This window comes from Gallinula chloropus (genome assembly GCF_964237585.1).
Source record: "Gallinula chloropus genome assembly, chromosome: 5".
Lineage (NCBI taxonomy): Eukaryota > Metazoa > Chordata > Aves > Gruiformes > Rallidae > Gallinula > Gallinula chloropus.
The window spans coordinates 76,069,250-76,093,552 of record NC_140090.1 but is presented as its reverse complement, the minus strand read 5'-3'; the positions used below and the strand labels follow the sequence as shown (position 1 = coordinate 76,093,552).

The 24,303-nt window shown below is 40.7% G+C and overlaps 1 protein-coding gene across 1 annotated transcript; it reads right to left on the bottom strand.

Annotated features, from left to right (window-relative positions):
- On the bottom strand, positions 1-24,191 carry SEC23IP (SEC23 interacting protein). The gene is made up of 19 exons (XM_084265239.1): positions 24,032-24,191; positions 19,765-20,294; positions 17,833-18,028; positions 17,127-17,320; positions 16,684-16,773; positions 15,320-15,440; positions 15,125-15,214; positions 14,375-14,516; positions 13,771-13,979; positions 13,299-13,417; positions 12,517-12,687; positions 12,046-12,141; positions 11,666-11,872; positions 10,715-10,870; positions 9,879-9,981; positions 8,375-8,560; positions 7,299-7,461; positions 3,918-4,018; positions 1-1,157 (listed from the first exon to the last, which is right to left on the bottom strand). Exons 1-18 carry the CDS (start codon positions 24,174-24,176, stop codon positions 3,937-3,939), a joined length of 3,000 nt encoding a protein of 999 aa, XP_084121365.1. The 5' UTR covers positions 24,177-24,191; the 3' UTR covers positions 1-1,157; positions 3,918-3,936.
- Between the last annotated feature and the right edge of the window lie 112 nt (positions 24,192-24,303).

Genomic DNA, 24,303 nt, shown 5'->3' with positions numbered 1-24,303 from the left:
TGGAAGTATATTATTTTTAATTATAATAGCCAAAATATATACACACCAGCACATGTGTTTTACAAATACCAAGGAAAAAAACCCATATTGCATTTCAAAATTCATTTACTGCAACGAGAGAGGCGAACAGTCAGTAGTAGGAAGGTTAAGTCACTAATATTAAGAAGAGCCACAATTTGCCTGGATGCTGAAGCCAGAAGAAAGCTACAGAAGCTCAGTATTCAGGGGCACAAATTGAAGGATTTCATACTATCCCAACTCATCTCAACTTCATTCCATGAAAGGAGTCTGGATTGTGAGTCTGGACCAAGATTATTACCCAGCACCCATAAATTTCAGAAGCACCTATTTACATTAATTGTTTTGAGTTATTAAACTGCAAGGTAAGTGTTTTAGTTCTCACAACCACAGCCCACTAAGATTACCTTAATTACCAGACCAAAATGTTATTCTAAATTATTCTTTATTTCAGGAGATGTGAACACTGAACTAGCTGTAACAAACTTCTAACCTCTTTAAAGTCAAAAGTTTTTACTTTAAAAAAACCCACAATAAAACTCTTAACAGAGGCTTAAAAAGGTCTTTACAAAATAATCTCCATCACACTTACAATAGTAAGAAAATGATTCTGGTTGCTAGTTATTTGTAGCTATGAACTGCTTTGTGTAATCTGTATTAAATGTGGTTCTAACTACAGTTCACATTTTATTTTAAGAGGTGGACCAGTAAAGTTGTCAAGAACAGCAGAATATTGCTGCTTCTCAACAAGTCCTTCTTAGTAAGGACACGCTGCCTTGACAGGCAAAGTATTTTTGACAGCCAGCAGAGACAGGATAGCTGAGGGAGAGAAAGAATCATCTGCATGCCAATAAAAAAAACCCAAAACAAAGCAAACCCAAACCTTCTTCAGCGACCACTTTGTATTTGGCAGCTGTATAATTTAAGATCAAATCTGTGTCATTCCATCCAATGCCTGAATGACAGTCCTGATCATCTCAAAATTTAAGTTTGCTTGAAGTGACACAAGAAGGTAGAATCTGAGCGAGTTCTGGACTGGCAGGAAAAGTCTGAAGCTTATCCTGCCATCTGTGTATAGGAAAATACTAGAAAGTTCTTCCAAGCGCTTTTCACCGGGTCTGTAGGAGCAACAGGTACAGCTGCACAGAGAAAACAGAACAGGTACATGTGGGAAATATGAAATATACCAGGTTTTCTATAGCAATACAAATAAAATTAAGTGTGCCAAGAGGATGCAAAAAGACTTTAAAACTACAAACACATTTTTCATTTTTTTTCATAGAAAAAGCTCCTGAAATATACTCTTTGTGGACACAAATTAAATGCAAACAGGAAGAGCTCACAAGTGCTCATAGGATGCCACTCACTATACATATACTGCTGACTGTTTAAGTTATGGTAATAAATTATCCTACTTTATTTAAAGAGTAAAATTAAAGACACAATAGTTTATTCATCCAAGCTTTAATGCGCTGGTGCATTCTCCTCACTCACTGGGGGCCTCTAAAAAGAACTGTAACATAACAATATGCAATGTGCAGTGATTTAAACAAATCTAACCAACAGAGTGATGCACACTCCTGTCAATTTAACAGTAAGATGCTAGTGGTTGTTACACTTTAGTAAAGAAAACCAAAGCTCTCATTTGCAAGAGCAAATTAAAGACATCTCAGGGTTTTCAGTTTCCTTTCAACCAGGTTACCAAGAGAGACACTGGGAATGAAGCTTCCAATCTGTGTGTAAAAGCTGTCCCAAGCACTTCTTTACACTGCTTACATGAAGCCCTGCATTACTGTTACAAAGAACAGCTTCACAATGATCTAGGAGAATTAAGTCAAGTCACTCATACAAAATAAAAGTAGAACTCAAGAGTATCATTACTACTATTTTATCAGTGAACAGAAGGAAACAGATACTGGTAACTACTCACCAATTCTCATATGCAATTTTAGCCAAGATAATTAACATTAAGTTACCCATAGATATAAAAAAAATCCAAACCCAAACCCAAACCACAGCTCCCATGAGAGAACACTACACAAGCATGCTATGGTGCAGATGTTGTGCACCAACACTTCCCTGCTTTGCTTTCAAAATTCATCATCCACGTGGTGAAGCAGAGTAAGTACAACTTCCTCCATCTCTCCAGAGGTAAACCATCAGCTAGTTCAGACCATATTTTAAACCCAATGTTCAACTCCTCCCTTGGCTTGCCTTTGCTAAATTTTTTATCTGTTTCAAAATGACCACAGTCCCTGAGAAGTGAAAGGGATCTATCTGCACTGGCCAGCAGCACCAAACAGATCACTGTTCCCCAAGCAGAGACAAGGAGATCCTATCTCCTTCCCTCTGCTGACAGCAGACACCATGAAATTGAACTGGACAGCAAGGGATAATTCTGCACATCAAAGCAGGGAAGAGGTGAGGTCTCAGCATCCAAATCAACTGACATGAAAAATACGAAGAGGGAGCCCAGAGCCACCTCTGACACTTTCCCTTGAACAGCCCACAGATAGAGGCCATTCTTCAGATCATCTACATCTTAGACAGGTAAAGGGATGTTCCTGTCCTAGGCACTGGTGGATAATCCATTGTCCTCACACTGCCATCCTTCACATTTGGAGCTCTTAAAAAAAACCCACCCCAAACATCCCACACCACAACATGCCATCTGACTACTGTCTACCACCCAGGGAGAGTTTCCCTTTGCCCTACTGCAAGACTTGTTAATATTTTACACAGCATATGGAGACACATTTCCTCTCATATGGAAACAAAATATCCTGGTCTTGTAGTGTTCAGCCTTTCCAAGTCCCAGCCTGTCATTCAGAAGTCCCACAGGCATCCTTGACCATGCTTTGTTGTGCAAAGTCCTGCAAAATCATCCTCTGACTGCATAGTTCTCAATGAAAAATAATTATCCCAATGTCTGCTGAAGCTTCAGCAACAAACCCACTTTTAGCTTTGTGGTGATAACCTGTCACACCCACTCCCCATCCCCCATGAGACAGAGAGTCACTTCTGCACCAATAAGCTCCACACAATTTCACTCTAAGTGGTCATAAAGAAAGAAAAGCAGAGACAAAACTCTGCAGTGATGACTTCACACCACTGTGGTAAGGGAGACACCCTGGCAGAGCTGTGCTGCCAAGCACTACCTTTTTGCTTTTATTTAACCATGCTTTAGATGATGCATTTGATCAGCCATGACATTTTATTTTAAAAAAATAAATAAATAAAAGATGTTATCTGCTGACCATGAGAAGCATTCTGCTACAAAAGGCTGTATGGCAGTCATTACAGTTATCTAAAATGTTCCTCTGAAATGTCAGGTATCTCTCTTCATGCTGGGTATTTATGTACCTTATCAGTTCTTCTGAAAAATGAAGAAATATATCAGAAACTATCCTGCTGTACAATTCCAAAATGATGAGGCAGGTATTTCTTCCTCCTTGCCTCTCAAAAGAAAATACAGCCTTTTCTGTAACATCCAGTGATGCAAAACCATACAATGCAGATCCTCAGGTAACAGACATCTTAAATACACAATGTGATTTGAGTATCTTAGATATGAGAAACACCAAGTTTTCCTACATTTGGAGAATTGAAATGGAGAAAAAACATGAGAGATCATTTGGTTTGGATGGATTCATACTGGTAATTATTACCCCATACCCAAAACTATAACATCAGATATCTTTTGGGAATGAAAGGGGGAGAAGGATGTGAAGACTTGTGCTGCATTTAAGTCTAGAAATCGCTTCTGCAATCAAAATGCTGACACCCTGCCGCTGCCTGTTTCATAATTTAAACTTCAGAGGGAAAAAAGGAAAGTAAAAGACATCCAAGTTGCAGTTGAAATTAATATAAGTACATAAGTTGCACCACAACAAACTTACAAATTCATGTTTCTATACATCAGTGCTGTGGCTGCTCAGGACTGATATTCATAGTCTTGTATATTTCTTTGAGAAACAGCAGAGCAGTGTCTTCAGATCCCCTGCAAAGAATTTCATTTAAAAAAAAAGAGCATTATTTTTGTATGGTCCATATTCTAATTCTTGTAAACCACATTTCATCCCATCCCAGCTCTCTAAAGTCTGCACAACCTACTGCCCTAGTACTTACCTTTTGGAAACATGGCCTCACATCTAGCATCTTTCTTTGAGCTACAATTCTTCATTGGTCTTGCATTATTTCTGCTGTCAACTCAGCCTATGCATTCACCTTTTTCTACTGCATTCCCCCACTCTGTTATCCTCATTATATTGCAACTCAAAATCCCTTTCTCTTATCCATTTCTTTGATGCTACTCATTTGGCTTAAACCTCCTCAAATAATCTATCCCTTTTTGTCTATGTTGAGCTTGTGAGCTCCACCAAGGCTTTCTTCCCTTACTTGCTCCACTGATTTTCTCTCAGCTACTCAAGTCTTCAAGCTTTTAATTGCTCCACTGCATTTAAAAGCCCAATATCAAATCTCAGCCTTGCCAGTGCTATTTCTTCTCTCCTAACTGGCAGGCACTTCCTTGTAAAATCGCCCATATTAAATACCCACAGTCTTACTTTCTTCCTGACCACTAAAAAGTAAGGAGGTTATTAAATAATTTAAAGATTAATATAAGTGCCATGTTTCCAAGTTGCTGTTTTCCCTCCCCTTTTCAAAATCAAAGCTTCAGGCTATCTGAATTTAACAAGGGCAGACTTAATTTTCTTCTTTGTCTGTAAAGTGTTATTTAAACACACACGAACAATATCAAAGAGTAACAACCACTGTGAAAAATACCAAAATTAAACAAGCAAATCTTAACAAGGTGCCAGCACTGCAGCTGTTAGACAAGATGTAGCTTCCTGTGCTTTTTAAAGGAAATAATATAGGGAGACAGTAAAGGAGATTTAGAGAGAACTGTCATCCTCCAAATGTGAGGAACATCATTGACAGAGCACCAGGAGAGAGTTAAAGATGCAAGCTAAGGCACAACTGAGCATACAGTAACCACGTTTCTTGATGGCCTCCACTATTAAGCAAGTGAGCAAACAAGCAAGCAGAAGAATCAACACAACAGCTCTGCTCTCTCTAGCACACAGATCATTTCATTTAAGGATTTCCCCACTAACCTTTTCCTAAAAAAACAGACAAAATAACCCCTGTTACAAAACCCACTCTGGTATTTGGGTCAACAGTCATCATGCTTATCTTCCTCACTTGAATGACAACAAAAAGCCATGGGTAGGAACTTGTTAAACAATGTGGTGATGATCAGCTGCTGCCTTGCAGAAAAGCTCCCTGTTCCTTTGACTCTACCCACGAAACGGCACTGCCACCACGGGGTCACAGGCTGCTCAGGGAGCCCTGCCACAGCACAGCACTCAACAAGTGCCGGCACACACCGGCTTTGATAATCCCTGCTCCAGCTGCTCATCCCCTCTTTAGCTCCTCAAGCGATGCTGGCTTTAATAAAGTCCTTCAGATAATGCATTCCAATCCAGACTGTAACCCACAGAACAATACCTGCTTTAAAAGTCATTAGCTATCAAACATCAAAACCTTCAAAAGTAGGGTGGAGCATGGTTTGTCCAGTGCCAGCTAAACTCAGGAGAGACCAGTGTGTTAGTTACTGATTAATTAAAGTTACTCCCTCCCACAACAGCATTTTGCACAGCTCAGCAACTGACATCCCAGCTCATCTGTTCCTTATAAAGGTGTGCTGTCATGTTGTCAAATACAGTTTGTACAGCCTCTGCTCTACCATTCCACAGCCTGTGTGCTTCCACATGTGCTTAATTTCATGGCAGTAGTGAAATGCATAAAGTGATATACAAAAGAAAAAAGAAAAGAGGGAGCAAGTCCTAGGGGCAAATACAACAGGTGAATGGTTACTGCTACTCCTGTAAATGGAACATCTAAGCATGTAAAAATAAAGAGTAAATATCAATTCAGAGAAGGTAATGCTACTGCAGCTCTGACACTGTGATGTCACCACACTCTGCTTCTTGCTCTACAAATTGGTCTGTGTATGAGCAGCCACTGCACAAGTGGCAGATCATAAACACCCAAATTTACAGCAAGAGCCATCGTGCCTTTTTCCTTCATTTATCCAGCCACTTCATTCCAACAGGAAGAGGTAATCATTTCACTACACACTGCAGTCAGATACAATTCCTCCATAAACAGTTCTATCTGACAACATACAGCTGTCAAAATGCTCATAGGGCTCTCCTTGTTCTGAAGGTGATTGTAGCTAAACGTGTGTGTTTTGCCTGTCAAAGGTCAAGGGGCTGGTAATGCAATGTCTTTATTGCAAACAGGATGCTAGATTTGTTTCCTTTGTGCTAGAACAGAGTTTTATTTTGATATTAGACTAGCTAACAGTGACATCTAGGTGTAACACCCTGAGACTGACATTCTTGGACAGTCAGATATACTCTTTACCTTAATACTCAAATAGTCTTGATTGTGTACTTGTGTTACACAGAGTGTAATGAATTTATCTTTACAATATGCCCTGTGCAGGAAGGCCACATCTTTCCAAATGAGAGACCCTTTCAGAATGAAGTGATACAGACCTCATATCCAACTCAACAGCTATCTTTTCCAAACAAACAAACAGCTGTCTTTCAAAGCTCAGGTCTCCTAAGTCATAGGCATACACATTGACTACTGGAACAACTCCTATTCTGGTAGCTTTATAACTGGTTGGTCCTTTTGCAACATTTAACTTCTCAAATCAGCAGTAGCCTGAAAAAATATAAATCTGTGTAAACAAAGCCAATTATTTGTGTCAAAATATAGCTGAAGTGAAACACTTAGGGAATGATTTTTGACAGATATCACCCAAGTTTTCATTATAAAAGGTTCAGACAAGAAGCATAGTCACAGAATCACAGAATTGTAGGGGCTGGAAGAGACCTTCAGAGATAATCAAGTCCAACCCCCCTACAAAAGGTCGCACAGGGTGGTGTCCAGACAGGTCTTGGATATCTCCAGAGGAGGAGACTCCACAACCCCCATGGGCAGCCTGTCCCAGGGCTCTGTCACCCTCACTGTGAAAAAGTTCTTCTGCATATTGGTGTGGAACTTCCTGTGCTCCAACTTGAGCCCATTGCCCCTTGTCCTGTCCCTACAGACCACTGAGAAGAGACTGGCCATTTCCCCCTGTGTCCCAGGTAAATACCATAATAGGAAGAAGAAAGGACAAAGGCAAGTCAGCACTGACATTTAAAGCTACACAGCTGTATCAGAACAGCAGTATTTATAGAAACACCAATATTTCCTCTTACCAGTAGCACAAATGACTCTGTAAAGCAAAAAGGTACTCATTGAAGCTTTCTATTGGTTTTTCTTGTAGAACATAATCAATACGGCGTCCTCCATTTAGCATTCCAACCTTCACTGAAAAATCTTCATCTTTTGGAGGATCTGGACTCTCAGTGATCTTTTCAGCTGAAATTAAAAAGAATTTAAGATTTAAACTGTTTTCAAGCATAGCCTGCTTGACTATAATCAAGAAATATCACCCACTTTCCCTGCTATGATTTCCAAGTGCTTGCAGTAAGACAATAACAACAGCCTCAACTGACTAGCACGCCACTGCATAATTCAGAAAGGTTACTGGAAATACAGGCTTATTTCTTCCAGAACAGTTTAAACAGAGTTTCTGTGAAGAACAGCTCACAAAGTAGTAGCTGAGTAATTTTCAAAACAAACCCTCCTGTTTATATGTAGACAGATCCAGTCATTCCACAAGCAAATAACTAGAAGTAATATATTTTTACAACCCCTTTGCACAGAGGCAGCCACTTTCTTCAATTTAAACAAGGAGGAGTGTTTTGTCTTTGCCAGCAGAGACAAAGCCAGCATTACTAAACACCAACAGATAATTCACAACTGGGAAGCCTGCCCTTGGTATCATTAAGGGTAAAATTTATATTGACTTAAGTTTATTGTCCTCAGCATCATTTTTTTTCTGCTAAAGCACATCTTTAAATGCTTCTTAGCTCATTTCAGAACCTCAGCAGAACACTATATTGAAGAGAATAAATCCCACAAATATTTATTTGTACATATATTCCCTGAGAAAGAAAACACAACTGATCTAGAAACATGCCCTTCTAACAGAAAAGCTGAAAGGTTATACAAACTCAAGCTTAAAACATCCTTCAGTAAAAGTTAACTTTTTCTTTCCTATAAGACAGAAACATGTAGTAACAGATTTACATTTAACAGTACTCCAAAAGAACAGAGGCCTCCTCAACAGGGTCAGGAAAATCAAGGTCAAACAGCCACTAAGATGGCTCACGTTTCTACTAATTTAAGATGAGTAAGGTATAAGGAAACCAACAATGTGCCCACATACCTTCTACTACTTGCTTTTCTTCTTCCTCCTTAATTTGGTTAGCTACTTTCTCCAGTTCTGCTTGTAGCTGAGTTGAAGACGTATGAGCACGAGCAAATTCATTCAGGGTCTGCCATGCACTCTTCAAAGAGCTGATAAAACCCTGTTTCAGATCAGATCCCATACGAGAGAGAGAGTCTTTCAACTCTAAAAAACAAATATATATATAAATAAAAATCATTATAGTAAAAGGATTTGAAATTATAAACTAAAAGCAAAATGATTAAACCCTGTTCAAAAAACATCCCAATTTATTAGGAGAAACAGGTGTGCTATTTCATGTGTTTCCTGCTTCTCTATTCCATTTTAAAAGATTAGGTGAAACATAATTAATACACAAGTAATTTCTCACTGTATGGGTCAATGAGTTAACACCTATTAGCACAGGAAACAGTCCAACTGCCTCCAAATCCAGAGGGGTCCACAAAAATAGCTACACCAGTCAACCCCTCAACACCACCATCACCCACAATCACTCCAAACATCCTACTCTAAAGGTAAATTATAGAGACCAGAAGGGCTGTCAATATCTCTTGCAGTAGTAGTGAATTTGGAGAAGCAATCCCACACAACTCCAGCTTGTAATTGTGCTAGAGCTCAGTAACTGTGTCACCAGTAACCAAGCTGCCATGCAATACTGGTGGGAAGTTCTGAAAAAAGAAGAGGTCTTCTCAGTTACTGGTGAGGAGCTCATGGGTCTGTTAAACCAGGGGTCACCATGGATCCATGGAATATTCATCTACACCAATGAAAAACTAGTAAAGAGCAATAGACCATGTTCTCCTACTTTGCTACGTTGGAGCTGTAGCCTAAAATATTCCTTAAGATGTACCTCGTCTGCTCTAGGAAACCAGAGTGATTCTAGTGTATTATTCTATGGTATGGATGCTGCAGAACTTCTCCATCCAAGTACCTGGAGACAAGCTTTCAGGGGGGCTCTGTGAACCTGTACAACACCAAAACTGCCCAACTGTACAGCAGAACTGCATTTCCTTACTATAGATGCAAGATTTAAATATGGCACCTTGATCTGATGTGTACTCCTGAGCAACAAAATTGAGACCTTGCCCACCAACAGCTGCAGAATCACCTTTGTCCTCAACATTTTCAATACTGAACAGACACTGGTTAAACACTGCATGCTGGCCAGTTGGGACAAGGTAAAAGAAACCTGTAAATTCTTTTTGTTTCACACCATCTTAGAAATTAAGGTGAATAAGTGTACAGCAATTTTAAAACAGAACTTTGGTAATGAGAAGCTCAAAGCTGGAGGAATTACAATTATTGCATCTGAATGCAATTCTAAATGCCCAACTTAGGGGGGCATCCCCTCTGATGTTAAGGAAAAATACAGGGCTAGATATCTAGCAATTCTGATTAATCTCCTGAAATCTTACAATATTCCAATGTATCACATGAGTAAATTAGGAATAAGATCTATTTATGAAGGAGATTTTCTTTTTACCCAGATGAAGTCTTTTTCTGCCTTTATGATGTGGAATAAGAACTGGTTTTAAATCCATGTCTTCAACAATCATCGGTTCTAACCTGTAAGCTACTGGATCAAGCTGTTAAGAAACAACACATAGACATTGAGTTATCTTAGAAATTATTCTAATTATCACATTGCAGTGAAAAAAACCTTCCTATTTGTGATTAATAGAGAATCATTGTTTAATTCTGCTCTATTTCAGTTTCATAAAAACTCTGTTCATGACCATTTAGTTTAATCATAAGATTAAGCAGGTTCATTATTAATTAGGTCTTGTTCTACAGACAGAGATTCTAAGAGTGAAAGAGCAGCACAGTTTTCTCGCACTCCAATGATCTCTACTAATGTGTCACTGTTTAATTGTTAAACAAGACAGGACAGAAGAGGACAAATATACTGCACGAACCTCAAGACCTCTAAGGACCTCTAATTTTCCCAGAATCTACAGTAGAAACTCAGAAAAGTCCTGCAAACAGCTCAAATACAAATACTTTATAAAAATCTACCAGTGTCTTGAAATTAATGAGAAGAAAAAAAATGTTCTTTAAGCTCTAAAAATGAACAAGGCAAGTATTACCAAGACAACCCATGTGTAGAATGCTGGGTATGGGACCTATAGCCAGCTCTACTTCACCTGTACTGCAAAAAGGCCTCTACTTCAAATATTTATAGCCTTTTTTTTTTTCTAAAGGTCATTTTGGGATATGCATGCAGGGGAACAGGTGTAAAGCACAGAGGTTAAAACTCTATTCTGCCTTGTTGTCATCTGTATCAACTAAAATGAAAACTCAGAAGCCCTGCTTACTCACTGGATGATAGATATTGAAGAATCCCTTGCAGGTAGGAAGCCGGTAGTTCTCATCAATCTTCTCCACACCTCTCACAGTGAGGAACACACCGATAGGAGAACCCAGAGCAAAGAAAATATCTGGTTCGAAGTCCAAGGCGCTGTAAACCACAGAAACCTACCAGACAGAATGGAGTATCATCTCTCAGAACTGCCAGCTAGTTGATGTTATCATAGAATACTGAGTTGGAAGGGACCTGTAAGGATCACAGAGTTGAGTCCAACTCCTGGCTCCACACAAGGCCAGCCAAGTCAGAGAAGGGGGCTGAGGGCATCATCCAGACACTTCTTGAACTCAGCCAAGTTCGGTGCTGTGACCACTTCCCTGGGGAGCCTGTGCCAGCACCTAACTACCCTCTCAGTAAAGAGCCTCCTCCTAATATCCAACCCAAACCTGCCCTGTCTCAGCTTCATGCTGTTTCCTCAGGTTCTATCACTGGTCATTAAAGAGAGGAGATCAGTGTCTGCCCCTTCGCTCCCACTCCTCAGGAAGCCACAGACCACCATGAGGTGTCTCAAACAAAAAACAAGGTATGTATTAAACTGACCACACGATCACAGTACTTCCAGGAAGCCTCAGCTACATTGCCCTCTTCCATACTAACACTACAGTACTGGTAAATTTTAATATTATAATCTTAAAATGGAATAGAACCATGTTACAGCTTGATCCCCATTGAAAGAAAAAACTCAACTGTAGCAGCATTCTTGTTACAGCAAGCTTTGCTTCTTAGTGAAGTAACCCACTCTTCCAGCCCTCCCTCCTGACAAAGGGTAAAGTTACAAAGGGTAAAGGTCTATGTAAGCATCACATTAGGATGGGAAGCAGCACAAAGTCATCAACATGAAAAAAGAAACCAACAAGCAAAAGAAGAGCACTGCTCCAAATGAATCTAAATCTATACAGTCTCACCTGGCCAGTTCCAACTTCAAAATAATCGTAGTCAATGTTCACAGAAGAAACAGATGCACCAACTGGAAGCCTTCTCTTTGAGTGCAGCTGACCAGAATCTGAAGGGGAGACAGAAGTAACTGTCTCTTTTGCTTTCTGACCATCTTCTTGAGTTTGGAGTGTGGCAGCCACCACTGCTTTCTTTTCTGCTACTGCTTTCTTCTGTTCCTTTTGAGACAAGTTTCAAAATCAGGAAAAAAAGGATTCATTTCACTGTTGTCAAGATTCCTTTATTAAAACCATGAGGCTAAGAAGCACATTAAAGAAGTTACTTCACAGCATAGAAATCAGTTACATTTGTTTAACAACTTTGTAATTAACTCCAGAAAAACTTGCTTTACCTGCTTGGCTGCTCTGTCTTTTACAAAATTAGCTATTTTCTTTCTTGGTCCAAGAGGTATCCCCATTTCCTTCAGGTCATCAACTGTACACATCAACTAAAAAACAAAATCACACACACCAAAGCATACTTTAGAACTTCTCTCATTTCTTATTCACAATGACTTACAAATTAAATAAGACATTTTATAAAGCCACAGAAATGACAAAAAATTAAAGAGACATGATAAAAAGTACCTTCACATAATTGGGGGCAGAGGAGGGAAGGATGACACACCACACTAAGAAAAAGACATGTAGCATTCATGTCATGCATTAATTATCTTACCTTTGCAACTGCCTTTACGCCTCATGGTACACTAAACTTAAAGAAAATAAAACAAACAAACAAACAAAAACTCACCACCAAAAAACCCCAAACAATAAACCTCCATCCCTTAGCAATCCCCTTAAGTGAAGTGAACATCTTGTACCAGAGACTCCATGTCAATTCGTTCCTTTTCAAACGTGGTTATATACTCTGACACACTAAGCATTTCCAGAGTCTTCTGCAAAGTAGGAACGTCATCATCTACTTCAGGCTCACAGAGGTCATCACCAGAAGTAGTAATCGAGGAGCCCAAGGAACTGGTATCTTCAGTCATCTTAAAAAAAATAAAACCACAAAAACAAATCAGCACAAACAGAATCAGATCACCTAACAGTGAAAAGTCAGTACTCACCAAGTAAAAAGAAGCTTCATAACTTTCTCTTTAGAACATTCTTATGTAAGCTTTGTAAATTTATGCCCATTTTCACTAAAGCAAGATACAATTTTTCCACTGATAACAGACCCAAAAAATGTTATTTTTGAAAATTAAGAGTGGCAGAAGGTTTCCTGAGCTTTACAACACTCACATGTATTTCCTTTTATTCAAACAGCTGGTCACTGTTTCTAGCCTGAACAGAGATTCTTTTCCTTTTATGCATCCTCCCCACCATTCAGAAAATGTTAAGACCAAGTTAAACATCCACAAGGGTCAAACCTGATGTTCATGATCAATTCCCTTTGTTAGACTCCTCAGAACTTTAGAGAGATGCAAACAGTTTCTCCTGAGAAATGACAGTGTTTACAACATTGCCCATTTCAACTAATATGTTTAAATGTACTATCAGATCCCAGAACCCCATTTTAGCTAATAAATTCTGAAAACTTAAGAAAATGTTGCTGGAAATACCAGATTTATTTGTCTGGAAAGCCTAGTGTGGAAATTACCTGTTTATCAGGAACAGCCATATCCTTTACAGTCCCGTTAACACCAGAGAACGGTCCACTATTTACTGATGAAGCCAAGTCCTTCTGGTTAGACAGTATGTCAAATAGAATTAAGGATCCTGGAAATAGAAATTAAAGTTGCCTTGGGAAAAACGTCAGGTTTTCTTGTCCCTGAATCCTAAGCACGATTTATATGCAATAGTAATAGCAATATATAGACTGATCAAACAAGAATGGCTGATTTAAAACTAAAATATCCACACATTAACTTGAACACAACCATCATGAAGTACTTAAACCCCTCTCAGATGTTTAAAAACTTAGCTATTGAGAGGTGTTTGACTTTGTCAGCAATATTCTTAAAGACAGCCATGCCCTATCAGCTAATTTTAGCCTTATGCTTAATGACAGTCCTGGTTCCCTTAGTGTAGGAATGTTGTTTTTATCCCAGATCTGTTCCTTGGATAATTACCTAAACTGTGCCCAGCCACAGAGACCCCTCCTTTGAAGTCTGGGTTTCGACTCATGAAAAGTGCATACAAACGATTCATTTCCATCCCCACTTTATCCACAATGGTCTGACAATAGGTGGGGCTGTTGTAAAACAGGATGTCCAGGAGCGTTTCGTTGGTGAAGTGGCGCAGGCGGCCAATGCTTGGCAAAGTGATTTTCTTTATGTTCCTAGTAAGAGAACATCATTAGAAGCATAAACACCTTTAAAGAAACATGGGTGAGAACTTTATTAGCTTCTGAAGTGACAGGTAGCAGAACTGCAATGCAAATACTACAGATCTGGTCTCTGGAGACATTAAAAAACCCCATACAGCCTTCTGGTCTGTTGCATATTCCTACATTAACGCTATCTACTGATTGGACATATTTGAGAAAGATAAAGCTCCCTTTGTTTTCCTTTCCAAGCTGAAGTGGTGCCTCAAATAATACCCCCTCTATTCCAACATTGCTCTTACATACTAACAGGGAACTTGTATAAGCAGACTGATCTAAGTGGAAGAGAAAAACCACTCTCTACAGAAACTGTTAGGATACAGCCTGTATGAAGTTCACAACATGCTCACCTGTCTACACCTGTTGCATCTCCATGCAGAGAACTGTGCCAGTGAACTGGGAGGAATTCCACCCTGCTCACTTTATGTTCCTCTACAGATTTCTTAAAGTGGGTCTGCAACAACTTCAGAGAAACAGTCCTAAAATCATCAACTGCAGAGAAGAAGAGTAATGAGAATCTCACAGTAGCAGTACTCAAGTAACACATAATTTTTTTACGTTTTTTAACCCTTCCTCAATTTCAGATATAGTCAGAAACTGCAAAGTGGAAAAAGCTTTTCAAGTACTACTTCTCTAACAATTTTTTTAAAGCGTATTTTCTAACAAGCTTCTATTTATCTCACACTGAATTCATGTTTTACTCCATGACTAGACACAGCCTTTTACTTGGTTGTACTGCAGAGTATTTAGAAACAATCAAAAATTCAAATAGAAACCCACTCTGCACAATCACCACCCCACACACAAACCACATGAAGCAAATACATACACCCACAACACAAAGAAACCCCCACATCCCCCAAAACCCAAACCACTCTACAAGACTAATACTAAGGACTAATAGTAGCAGAGGTAAGTCTGAGAAAATGCAAACTATACTTTTGGAAAATAATCAGGAAAAAATTCTACCAGCAACTGAACTTCTTAACCTTACAGAATTCTCTTTTTTTTTTAAAGCACACTTATCTTAATATAAGATATAGAGACCCACATTTAAACAGTTAAGAATCAAAGTAGCCATTGAACAAGTAAAAACATACCACATTCAACAATGCTTCTAAATCTCAAGTCACATACAGGACCTATACCATGAACCATAAATACCAGGTGGTCAATTTGGGACATTTCTCCTGTAGAAAAAAGAAAAGAAAGAATTCAGAGTACCAATATGACCTGCAGATTAAGGAATAGATTTAATCTCTAGGCTCTAGGACCCACACACAGCAATCACATACCATCAGGAATTTCATCGTGGTCATCATCAATTCCACGTTTTACCACCCTTGGTCTTGCCTGACCATCTTGAGTGGTGCCCCATTCATCCGGTGAGGCAGAAGGTTGGAACTGAACTATCACCTGGAAAATATGTTGTCCAATTACAAACACAAAACCCCTTATGATTCCAATCATTAGACTGAAGGCACTGCATGGTTTTAACGCATCTTTTGCTGGATTGCTTTACCTTGCATCTGAGATTCATCTATTCCCCAGCACAGATGCAAAAACACCCCAAAAAGTGCAAAGGCCTTAGAAAACCCTAGGGCTATTCCCTGTGGCAGTGACAGCTTCACTAAAACTAGACTCCAAAATAACACAGATAATTCTCATTCGTGTGAAAAGCAACCAGATGACTTAAACTAAAGTAGCCACTAGTTGAAGACAACCCTTAAGAATTTTAACTCCTCAGACACACAGTATGTAAGCTCCTCTTTGCTAGAAGCCACTATCCACTTAGCAGATCAGTGTTTATATGAGGAAACTCAATGCTATTTACAATTCCTCTATCACGGGGACGTGGGGGGAAGCGCAGTGCTTTTCAGGCAAGGAAAACAACTTTCAAAGTAGCCCAGAAATCCTAGAAAATGAGGAATTCACTAGTACAGCTGTTTACAAGGCTTATGCTGACTCAGTAAGTACGAACTCCTCTTTATTATACTATGCAGTTTAAGCACTCCTTCTCCAGGTTTTTACTGGGCATAACTCCTTAATCAGCATTAATAAGTGCTTAAAATAGGAGCAACCATGATTCTTTCTGGTCCTTGGATTATTTTATTTATTAATTACTACAACTGTGATAAGTTAACAGTTAACAGCATTGGTCATTAAGGCTGAAGTCCATGTTGTAATCACATGAGACTGTTACCAGAATACTTAGAATAACTTTTAAAGCTTTTTTTGCTATACTTTCTCATGGCCTAAAAACAGTTGCAGCCGAAGACTTCTTATGTCTTAGATACACAAACTAATTGCCTTTTAGTTAGATTAATGCTCTTCTCCACATGAAAGCTCTTAGTATAAATTACCTTCCACTTGGTACAGGCTGTCTGAGGTTAAACTAATTCAAATTAATTGCCTCCCCATTTGCTGCCAGTTACACTTTGTCAAAATATTTACTATAACCTTAGGTTCCAGAAAACTTTTCATGTGACAGCACATTGAAGCAAGCAGGGGTTTTACAAACCTGCATTCTGTAACCTTTATCACCTTCAATGCACAAACATCCATAATAATCAACAAGTACATTTCAAGCCAGACTAAGACTGTGTTGAATTTATTCTTCCAGACATGTATTCACCCCTAGTGAACCAAAATCTATTACCTTGGGATTATGCATAACAATTGTCTCCCCATTTGGGAATTCAAGTCGCCGATGCCACTGATTTGTAGTTACAGCCCTTTTATACTCTGCCTGAAACAGTAAACAAGTTACATGAAATCAGTATGCTTTGTCAGACAAACTACTGTTTGGCCTCATGCATCATCTGTAACATTATAATCTGCATAATTTTATTTATACAAAAGTGTCACGTGAAGCACTACACAAGCTGCTTTCAGGTCACAGTGATGCAGGACTTGTGCATGAGCAACATGGCCTTCAAGTCGCTCAGCTTTCCAGGATTTGCTTACTTTGCTTCAGAAAGTGCATTGAAATCCATTAAGAGTTGGGAAGCATTTTAATGAAACACAAAGAAGTATTTTAAAGGTCATAAACACGAAGAACTACCGAGTTCTTCATGAAGTTTACATAAAGGTAATACTAACCTCCAGCTTATCACTAAAATCCTCAGTGTATGGAATAAACCGGCTGTCCTTCTCTCCCTTATAAAACCACATGCACCGTCTCACTTCGGAAGGCTCCTCTTCCCAGTACACAGCTTTCCTCACTCTGTCGTACAGGTGAACATCATAGCGTCCCCCGTCCGTGCTCAGAACCACACTCTCAGGATCAGGCTGGACTGTAACACAAATATCACACCCGGTTACAATACTAACATATACAAGCTTTTTTCCCCTCTCTCTCCCCAGCCCCAAGCACTTCTGTGACAGATGTTGAGCCATTAAAAGATAGTTATACTATGAAGCTTCTCTTTCATAGTATCAGGCAACTGTTGTGTTGCTCCTAAAATCCTTCTACGTGCTCGGTACACAACAAAAAAACCTTTGAAAAACTCCCAAATATAAACACTTACTCCAGAGCTGACAGAGATGGACAAAAAGGCAAAACTCAAGACACAAATAACTAGGAGCTCTATGTGAAAATGCAATATCCACTGAGGACGTACATCTTACCACTGACAGTCTCAATCAACAAATAATGTCAGTGAATAAACTAAGTGCACAAAATACATCTTTGAGATCTGCATTAACATTGCTCATTACTGCCCATATCACCTCATACACAAGCAGCACTCCTTTTAATATCTTCCTTCTAGTCCTTCTGTTCACCTCAGAGCAACACATGACTTACCAGAGTTATATACTTCCTCTAGTTTTGCAGAATCCAGAGTGCTGAATGGCATCCATATTTGCTTGTCCTCCACCTCCTTACAGTAGAACCAGTGTGGCTGAACTGGTTCATATTGGTTCTGCAGCAAAACAGGAGATGCCTGGACCAGAGGACCTGCAGGCCTGGGAGCTCGGAGCTGCGACTGAGACTGTGGAAACTGAAAATACATCCAAGTTCACCACCTCAATCTCACACAGCAAAGACTAGATCAGCTCTGTAAAAACTACAGACAACAGTCTGAGCCTTTATTTCTAATATTTTTTCCTCCTCAAGAACATTATCTTTCATTCTAAAAATGTTACAGACAAGTTTTAGAAAACCAGTATAAAGCAGAAAAGTTACACGTTTTCAATCTGAGAAAGAACCTGATTTCTGTTGCCACAAATACTGTTAGAAAGTGTTATGTTCTAGCACCTTATTTACCTAAAACCAGGAAGATTTAATATATTCTCCTAAATGTTAAAAAAATCAGGCTGAGCTTGTTGCTTATAACCACCAAATGTGTTGGTTATAAGCAACAAGCTTATAATTCCATTATTCCTTTGTACATTATCCCATTTTCAGATAAAGATTCCCAGCTGTAACAAGTAACCACTTCAGTAAGAGCTCCCTGCAAAGTGATCAGGACAGGCAAACTTCAAACTCCTACGCAGCCTCAGTGACTCAAGAAAAGGAACCAATTTTGAAACAGACAACAGCCAACATAAAGCTGACTTCACACAAACTGTAAAAAGATCCAAGTGAATAAAACTAAACGCATATGAGGTCAGCAGTAACAACTGGTTTTGTTGATGCACTTAAAAATCCCTGTGATGTTGTACAATATATAAAATCAAGAAGTCTGAAGTTCTGAAGTTCTTAACCTAGAACTCCAGGTTGCACTGTCTTTGCTCTGTTTTTTGTCATTTAACAATCTTTCCCTTCTTTATTCACAGTATCAGCAACATAGCAACAGCTCAGGCTAAATAAAAACAATTTTGATTGTTGTCAGGGAAAATTTGTCAACTTATTACTAATTTACATGACTTCAATCATGCCCTTGTGAAGGTAAGAATGGACATTAATGCTTTGCATCACACAAAATCCTCAACCAATGTGTTTCTAAAGGTTTGCTGACAATCTGTGTTCATCATTTTGAAAAGTACTGGCTTCACCAGTAAAACCAGCTTTCACCAGTAAAACCAGCTTGAAGAGAGATTTTTTTAGCTCATAGCTTGCAAATGGCCGATGTCATTTACAGCAGAGGTACAAAGAATGCAGCAGCACAGCTTAAATGGCAGCAAACTCAGTAACAGACAGAAAAGACCAACAGAATTTCACACCAGTTGAAGAGAGTCAGGGAACTACTGGAGAAAGTCCAGCAGAAAGCTACAAAGATGATGAGGGGACTGGAGCATCTGTTGTGTGAGGAAAGGCTGAGGGAGCTGGGGCTGGCCAGCCTGAAGACTGAGAAAGGATCTCATCAACACTTAAAAAATATCTAAAGGGTGGGTGCCAGCAGGATATATCCTTCCCTGGAGATATTCAACACCTGCCCAGGCACATTTCTGTGCAACCTGCTGTAGATGATCCTCCTTTAGCAGGGGGGCTGGACTAGATCTCCAGAGGTCCCTGCCAACCCCTGCCATTCTGGGATTCTGTGCACTTGGGATTTGTTTCTGATGCCAGAGGCTCATGTAGCTGCAGCCTCAGAGTACACTCATTTCAAAGATCACCAAGTCTTCCTAAAGCAACAGTTTTAGGTTAGTTCTAGCAAAGAGATTTTGCCATCAGGAATGGTTCAAGACTTTTTCTGGGGGAAAAAGAAAAATCTTGAGAAGATAAAATATGCAGTTCAAAGTGGAAAGTGACAAATTGTTTTGTTCTGGTATGAGGACATCAAGATTTATATACCTGTGTTAATGGCCCTGGAGGTGTCTGGTACATCTGGACGGGTGGCACGGAGGATGGTGTGTGAGCTGGTGCGTAACTCTGTTGCAGCTGCGGTGGAGTGAGGTACGGGTTAGCCCTGCTGCTCAGGGTGGTGTGCCGGTAAGGGTTGTACCCCTGCTGAGATGCTCCCTGGGGAAGAGTGGTGACGTTTGCAGGTGGTGGACAGCTCTGCTGAGGTGTTTGGTAAGCTGCCATTCCCACCCCTGATGTAGGTGGTGCACCGCAAGAGGACTGTGATTTGGGAACGTGTGGTGAGAAGGCGTTTTGCCCATCCTGTGACCCAGATGCAAGTGGAAGTGAAGTTGGAGGCCTGGAGAAGGCTGGTGTCCCAACAGGTGGTGCAACAGTCGTTAAGGGAGGCTGCCCAATACTTCCAAAAGGATCGCTGCTACTAGGTACTTGAGAGAAATAGTTGAAAGTCTGTGGTGGATTGGGGCTGGCAGAGGTCTGACCCAAGAAGCTGTCCTCTTCACCAACATCTGCAGAATCATCTGCAAAACCAAAAAGATCACTAGAGATATTGTGAGAGGTAACAAACCAGTAAGCATATGTATGCAAAATGTTCTGTAAGTTTATCAGCTATTCCCAAAACTCTCTGTTGGCCCCCATGAAGCCAAAAACATTACAGAGCTTACATAAACTTCATGATTAAACACACTATAAAATGAAATGAAAGATATCAGGTCTTGAGGAACATTTAAAATGGACCATAGAAGTCACTTGGTGTACACAGAGAAAGCAACAAAAATTAAAAATCTGAAACAAGAGACCAAAGCATAACTGAAGTCAGGGCCTTCTCAAGCCAACTTGGCAAAGATTCCTGTTTCTAGATCACTAAAATCCCATCCAATTTCCCTTATGCCCACCAAATGCAACAGCAGCCTTGGTTCATTTCCTTTCATTAAGAAAACAGTTACCAAGCATAGGTCTTTATGTTCTGGGTTTTATAATTCCAAGATCAAATTCAAAAGTAGAGCTTAAGGCCATTCCCAAAAAGAACCAACCTACTGATTAAGCAATGCATTCTCAACTGCTCCTTCTGCAGTGCCCACAAAAGGTTTCCTATCTGATGTGCAAGGTGGCCACAACTCATCACTCCAAGTCACTTGATGAGCAAGACTTTCTCCAGTTCTCTCTAAAAATCCTACTCTAGACTGGCACAAGAAATAAATCTCTAGCACAGAAAAATAAGTCCCTGTTCTGCACTGTTACAGGAGTGGGCTTAAAAAGCTGCAAAGCCATGACAGCCCTTTTGCATTGTGAAAATACACAAACCAGGTCCTGGTCAATCAGTTTCTGGTAACAAGTCGGGGGAGGGGGGGGGAAGTGGTTTGACTGTACACGGGGCTTACAGTAAACTCAGTTAAACCTGTGATGGTCTGAGCATCACTACCTGCCTGCTGAGGGAACAGCACCTTGCAAGCAGCCAATGCAATCTGCAGAAGTCACAAGCGTGTTGTCATCTGCTCTGGCAATCCAGTAATCCCCAGGGTGTGGGGAAGAAACCACAGAGCTGTCACTGCTTCTCTGCTCCTCAGTCCCCAAGCCAAAGAGAGAGACCGAGCATCGCTGCAGCAACAAGCAGCCAATAACAAATGCCTTCATCCACAGCCAACATAACTCTAATAGAGTATCAAGGGAGCACAGGGCAATCCACAGAGATGTCTCTCTAGGAAGCTGCTGTTCTAATTAATTAATCATAAAAGAAGCAGCTGTCATGACTAAAAAGAACTATTTTAACCATCCTTCATTTAGCAGTCTTTTCAGACAGTGTCAATTTGAGGCAAGCATCACCTGCACTTCTCACTTTCTCTTGCTTTTAGCTATAGCACTTTATCTCACTTTGAGGAGCAGACCCCAAAACCTCTGTATGTGAACCACCATGGGAAGAATACTATAACCACTTAAAAGCAGTGACCACTAAGAAGTCAAGCCTATGCATTATCTCCCAACTATAAACACAGTCCTTGTGTGTATATATACAAAACATAATATGCTAAATAAAAGATCTCAACTCCCAAACTTCCTTTCACATTTCATAAACATCATGGAATAGAAATAGCACTGCATACCAGACTGCTAATTCTCCACTTTCTAAAATACCTGATAGCAGAGCAGGCAATTCACCTCACCATGTCACATCATAAACATGAGGCAACGTGTTGAAGAGTTTAAGACCTTTACTGAACTCCCATCCACAAATAACCTACCATTCTCCAATCTCAACCAGGTTTAGGAGATTTATTTTAGCTGTTATCTTTCCTTGCAAAACAAGGTTGACACAGTTCTGCCAAAACAAAAATCATACTTGTGTGTGTATATATATGTGTGTGTGTGTGTATATATATATACGTAAAAATACCCACACAGTTTTCCAACACAAGACATTGCTTTCTCCTTACCTTTTTCTAATTTTGCAAAAGCCACACTGGAACACAAGCCCAGCCTGGCAGAAAAACAAGCCCCTCATACAAATTTAGAAATCTTCCATGAGTGTACAGCTTTGGCATACAAGGGCAGCGTTCTTCCCATACACAAGCCGTCCTTCTGCAGCAGTGATGGTGTGACAACCTTCTGTATAACCCTCTCTATGTAAGGTGGAACTTTGTCATTCACAGACTGTCAGCTGACAATCATAAGTGACACTAGTCCACTTCCTCATTGGGAACGCTCCTCCCCATCTAAACCACGTGTATCTTCTGTCATCAATCAGCAAAGCACAAACCACTTGTTAGTCGCTGCTGGAGATAAACCAAATACATGACAGCACACAGCTTCCAAACCTTGGCTGTCAGATGAATGTCAAACAAATCCTGAGGCCAATGTCAATTACATTTTACACAATTCAAGATTCAAAGGGCTTGTCCTTTCTGGCTTCAAGCTACAATTCAAGATGCAAACTGCTCTACACAGCCAGATCCCAAGGGTAGCTGGCCAGACTAATTCAATGGGCCACAGAAGCTGAGCATTTAACCAGACACGGGCCTTACTTGGACAGGCACAGAACGTGGCAGGACCTCTGGCACTGATATTCACTCCAATTGCTAAACCATGAATCTTAATCCCATCGAATTTTAAGGGAGATGGAAAGTATATGATTTGTCACAGTAATGAAATACCATCAGACTTTCCTTCCTGGCTATCTTCAAAGTCTTTGGGAACCTGCCACAGGACACCTACCTGTGCAAAGCACACCCTGACTAGCACTCACACCCTATTTTCTTTAGAAAGTGAAAAACAATGTATATTTGCAAGATATAAGAACTATAGAGATGCAAACAGTAAATCTATCAGCCACCTAGATACCTCACTGAATCATATTCTAATGCTTTTATCCCTCCTACTCAAACCAAAAATGTCATTGATCCAAACAAAAAAACACTCCAAAGCCATAGTTGGCCAACATTTTACTTAATCTACAGAAAGGTACTCCACAGATTCCCTGCTATATTAATACTTACTTCAGTTAAGATATAACATTGAAATCAAGTCTTAGATCTCAGACTGAGCATATACCACTGCAGGGAAAGTTTAAATATCTGATTTTTAGATGCATTTCTATGATGTAAGGCTTCAATGTCAGACTGAGCACACTTCCAGATAAATCCACGGCTTCATCTGAAACCCAGCATCAGATTCAAGCTGCAAATGCATGACTTTGGACATCATTAAAGGCTTTAACAGGAAGGGATATTAAAACCTCAGTTAAATGACGAAGGAAATCTGAGGTACCTGTGCAAGATGCTATTTTCCCAAAGGGAAAACAGAAGATGACAAAGAAGCTTAAAAACAAACCCCACCAAAGCCCAACACTAAGCACCGAATGGAAGTGCTGATAGCTTTTAATTGCTGGAACACGTAAGGTAATCAGTGAGCTGAGCCCACGACCAGCCTTCCCTCCCCCGACGCAGGGCCAAGCACCGGGCGCTAAGCACCCGCCAGGCCGCGGGAACACGCACCTCAGGCAGCCCGTCCGTACCGGGGCCACTAAGGCCCGGCGGCTCGCACCGACACCCAGCCCTACGGAGAGATCAGGGCCCAGGCCACACGATGCGGGCACTGACGCCGAGCAGGCCCGCAGCACACCTCCGCAAGCCTCGGCTCGGCTCCTCAGGGCTCCCACCGACCGCACAGCTCACTGACCAGCGGCAGAGCCCCGCCGAGCTCCCGCGCAACCCCTCCGCGCCCTCCCGCTCCCCTCACGGCGGCCCCTCAACACCCTCCCTACCGGCTGCCAGGAGAGCGGGACCCGGCGGCACAGCTGGAGCCTGGCTGACCGGGATGAAGGGCACAGCGAAGTTGAACTCGGTGGCCGAGGAAGAGAAGAGCAAATTGGTACCACCGCCGGTAGCCCCAGGCTTAGCCGCCGCCATGGCTGCGCCCCAGCCACGTCCCTTCCCCGCGGCAGCCCAGCCCTTTCCGCCCTTACTGCCCTACCCGATTCTAAGATGGCGGTGGCGGCGACGCGCCCTGACGGCCTCTCCGCGTAGGGCTGAGGAG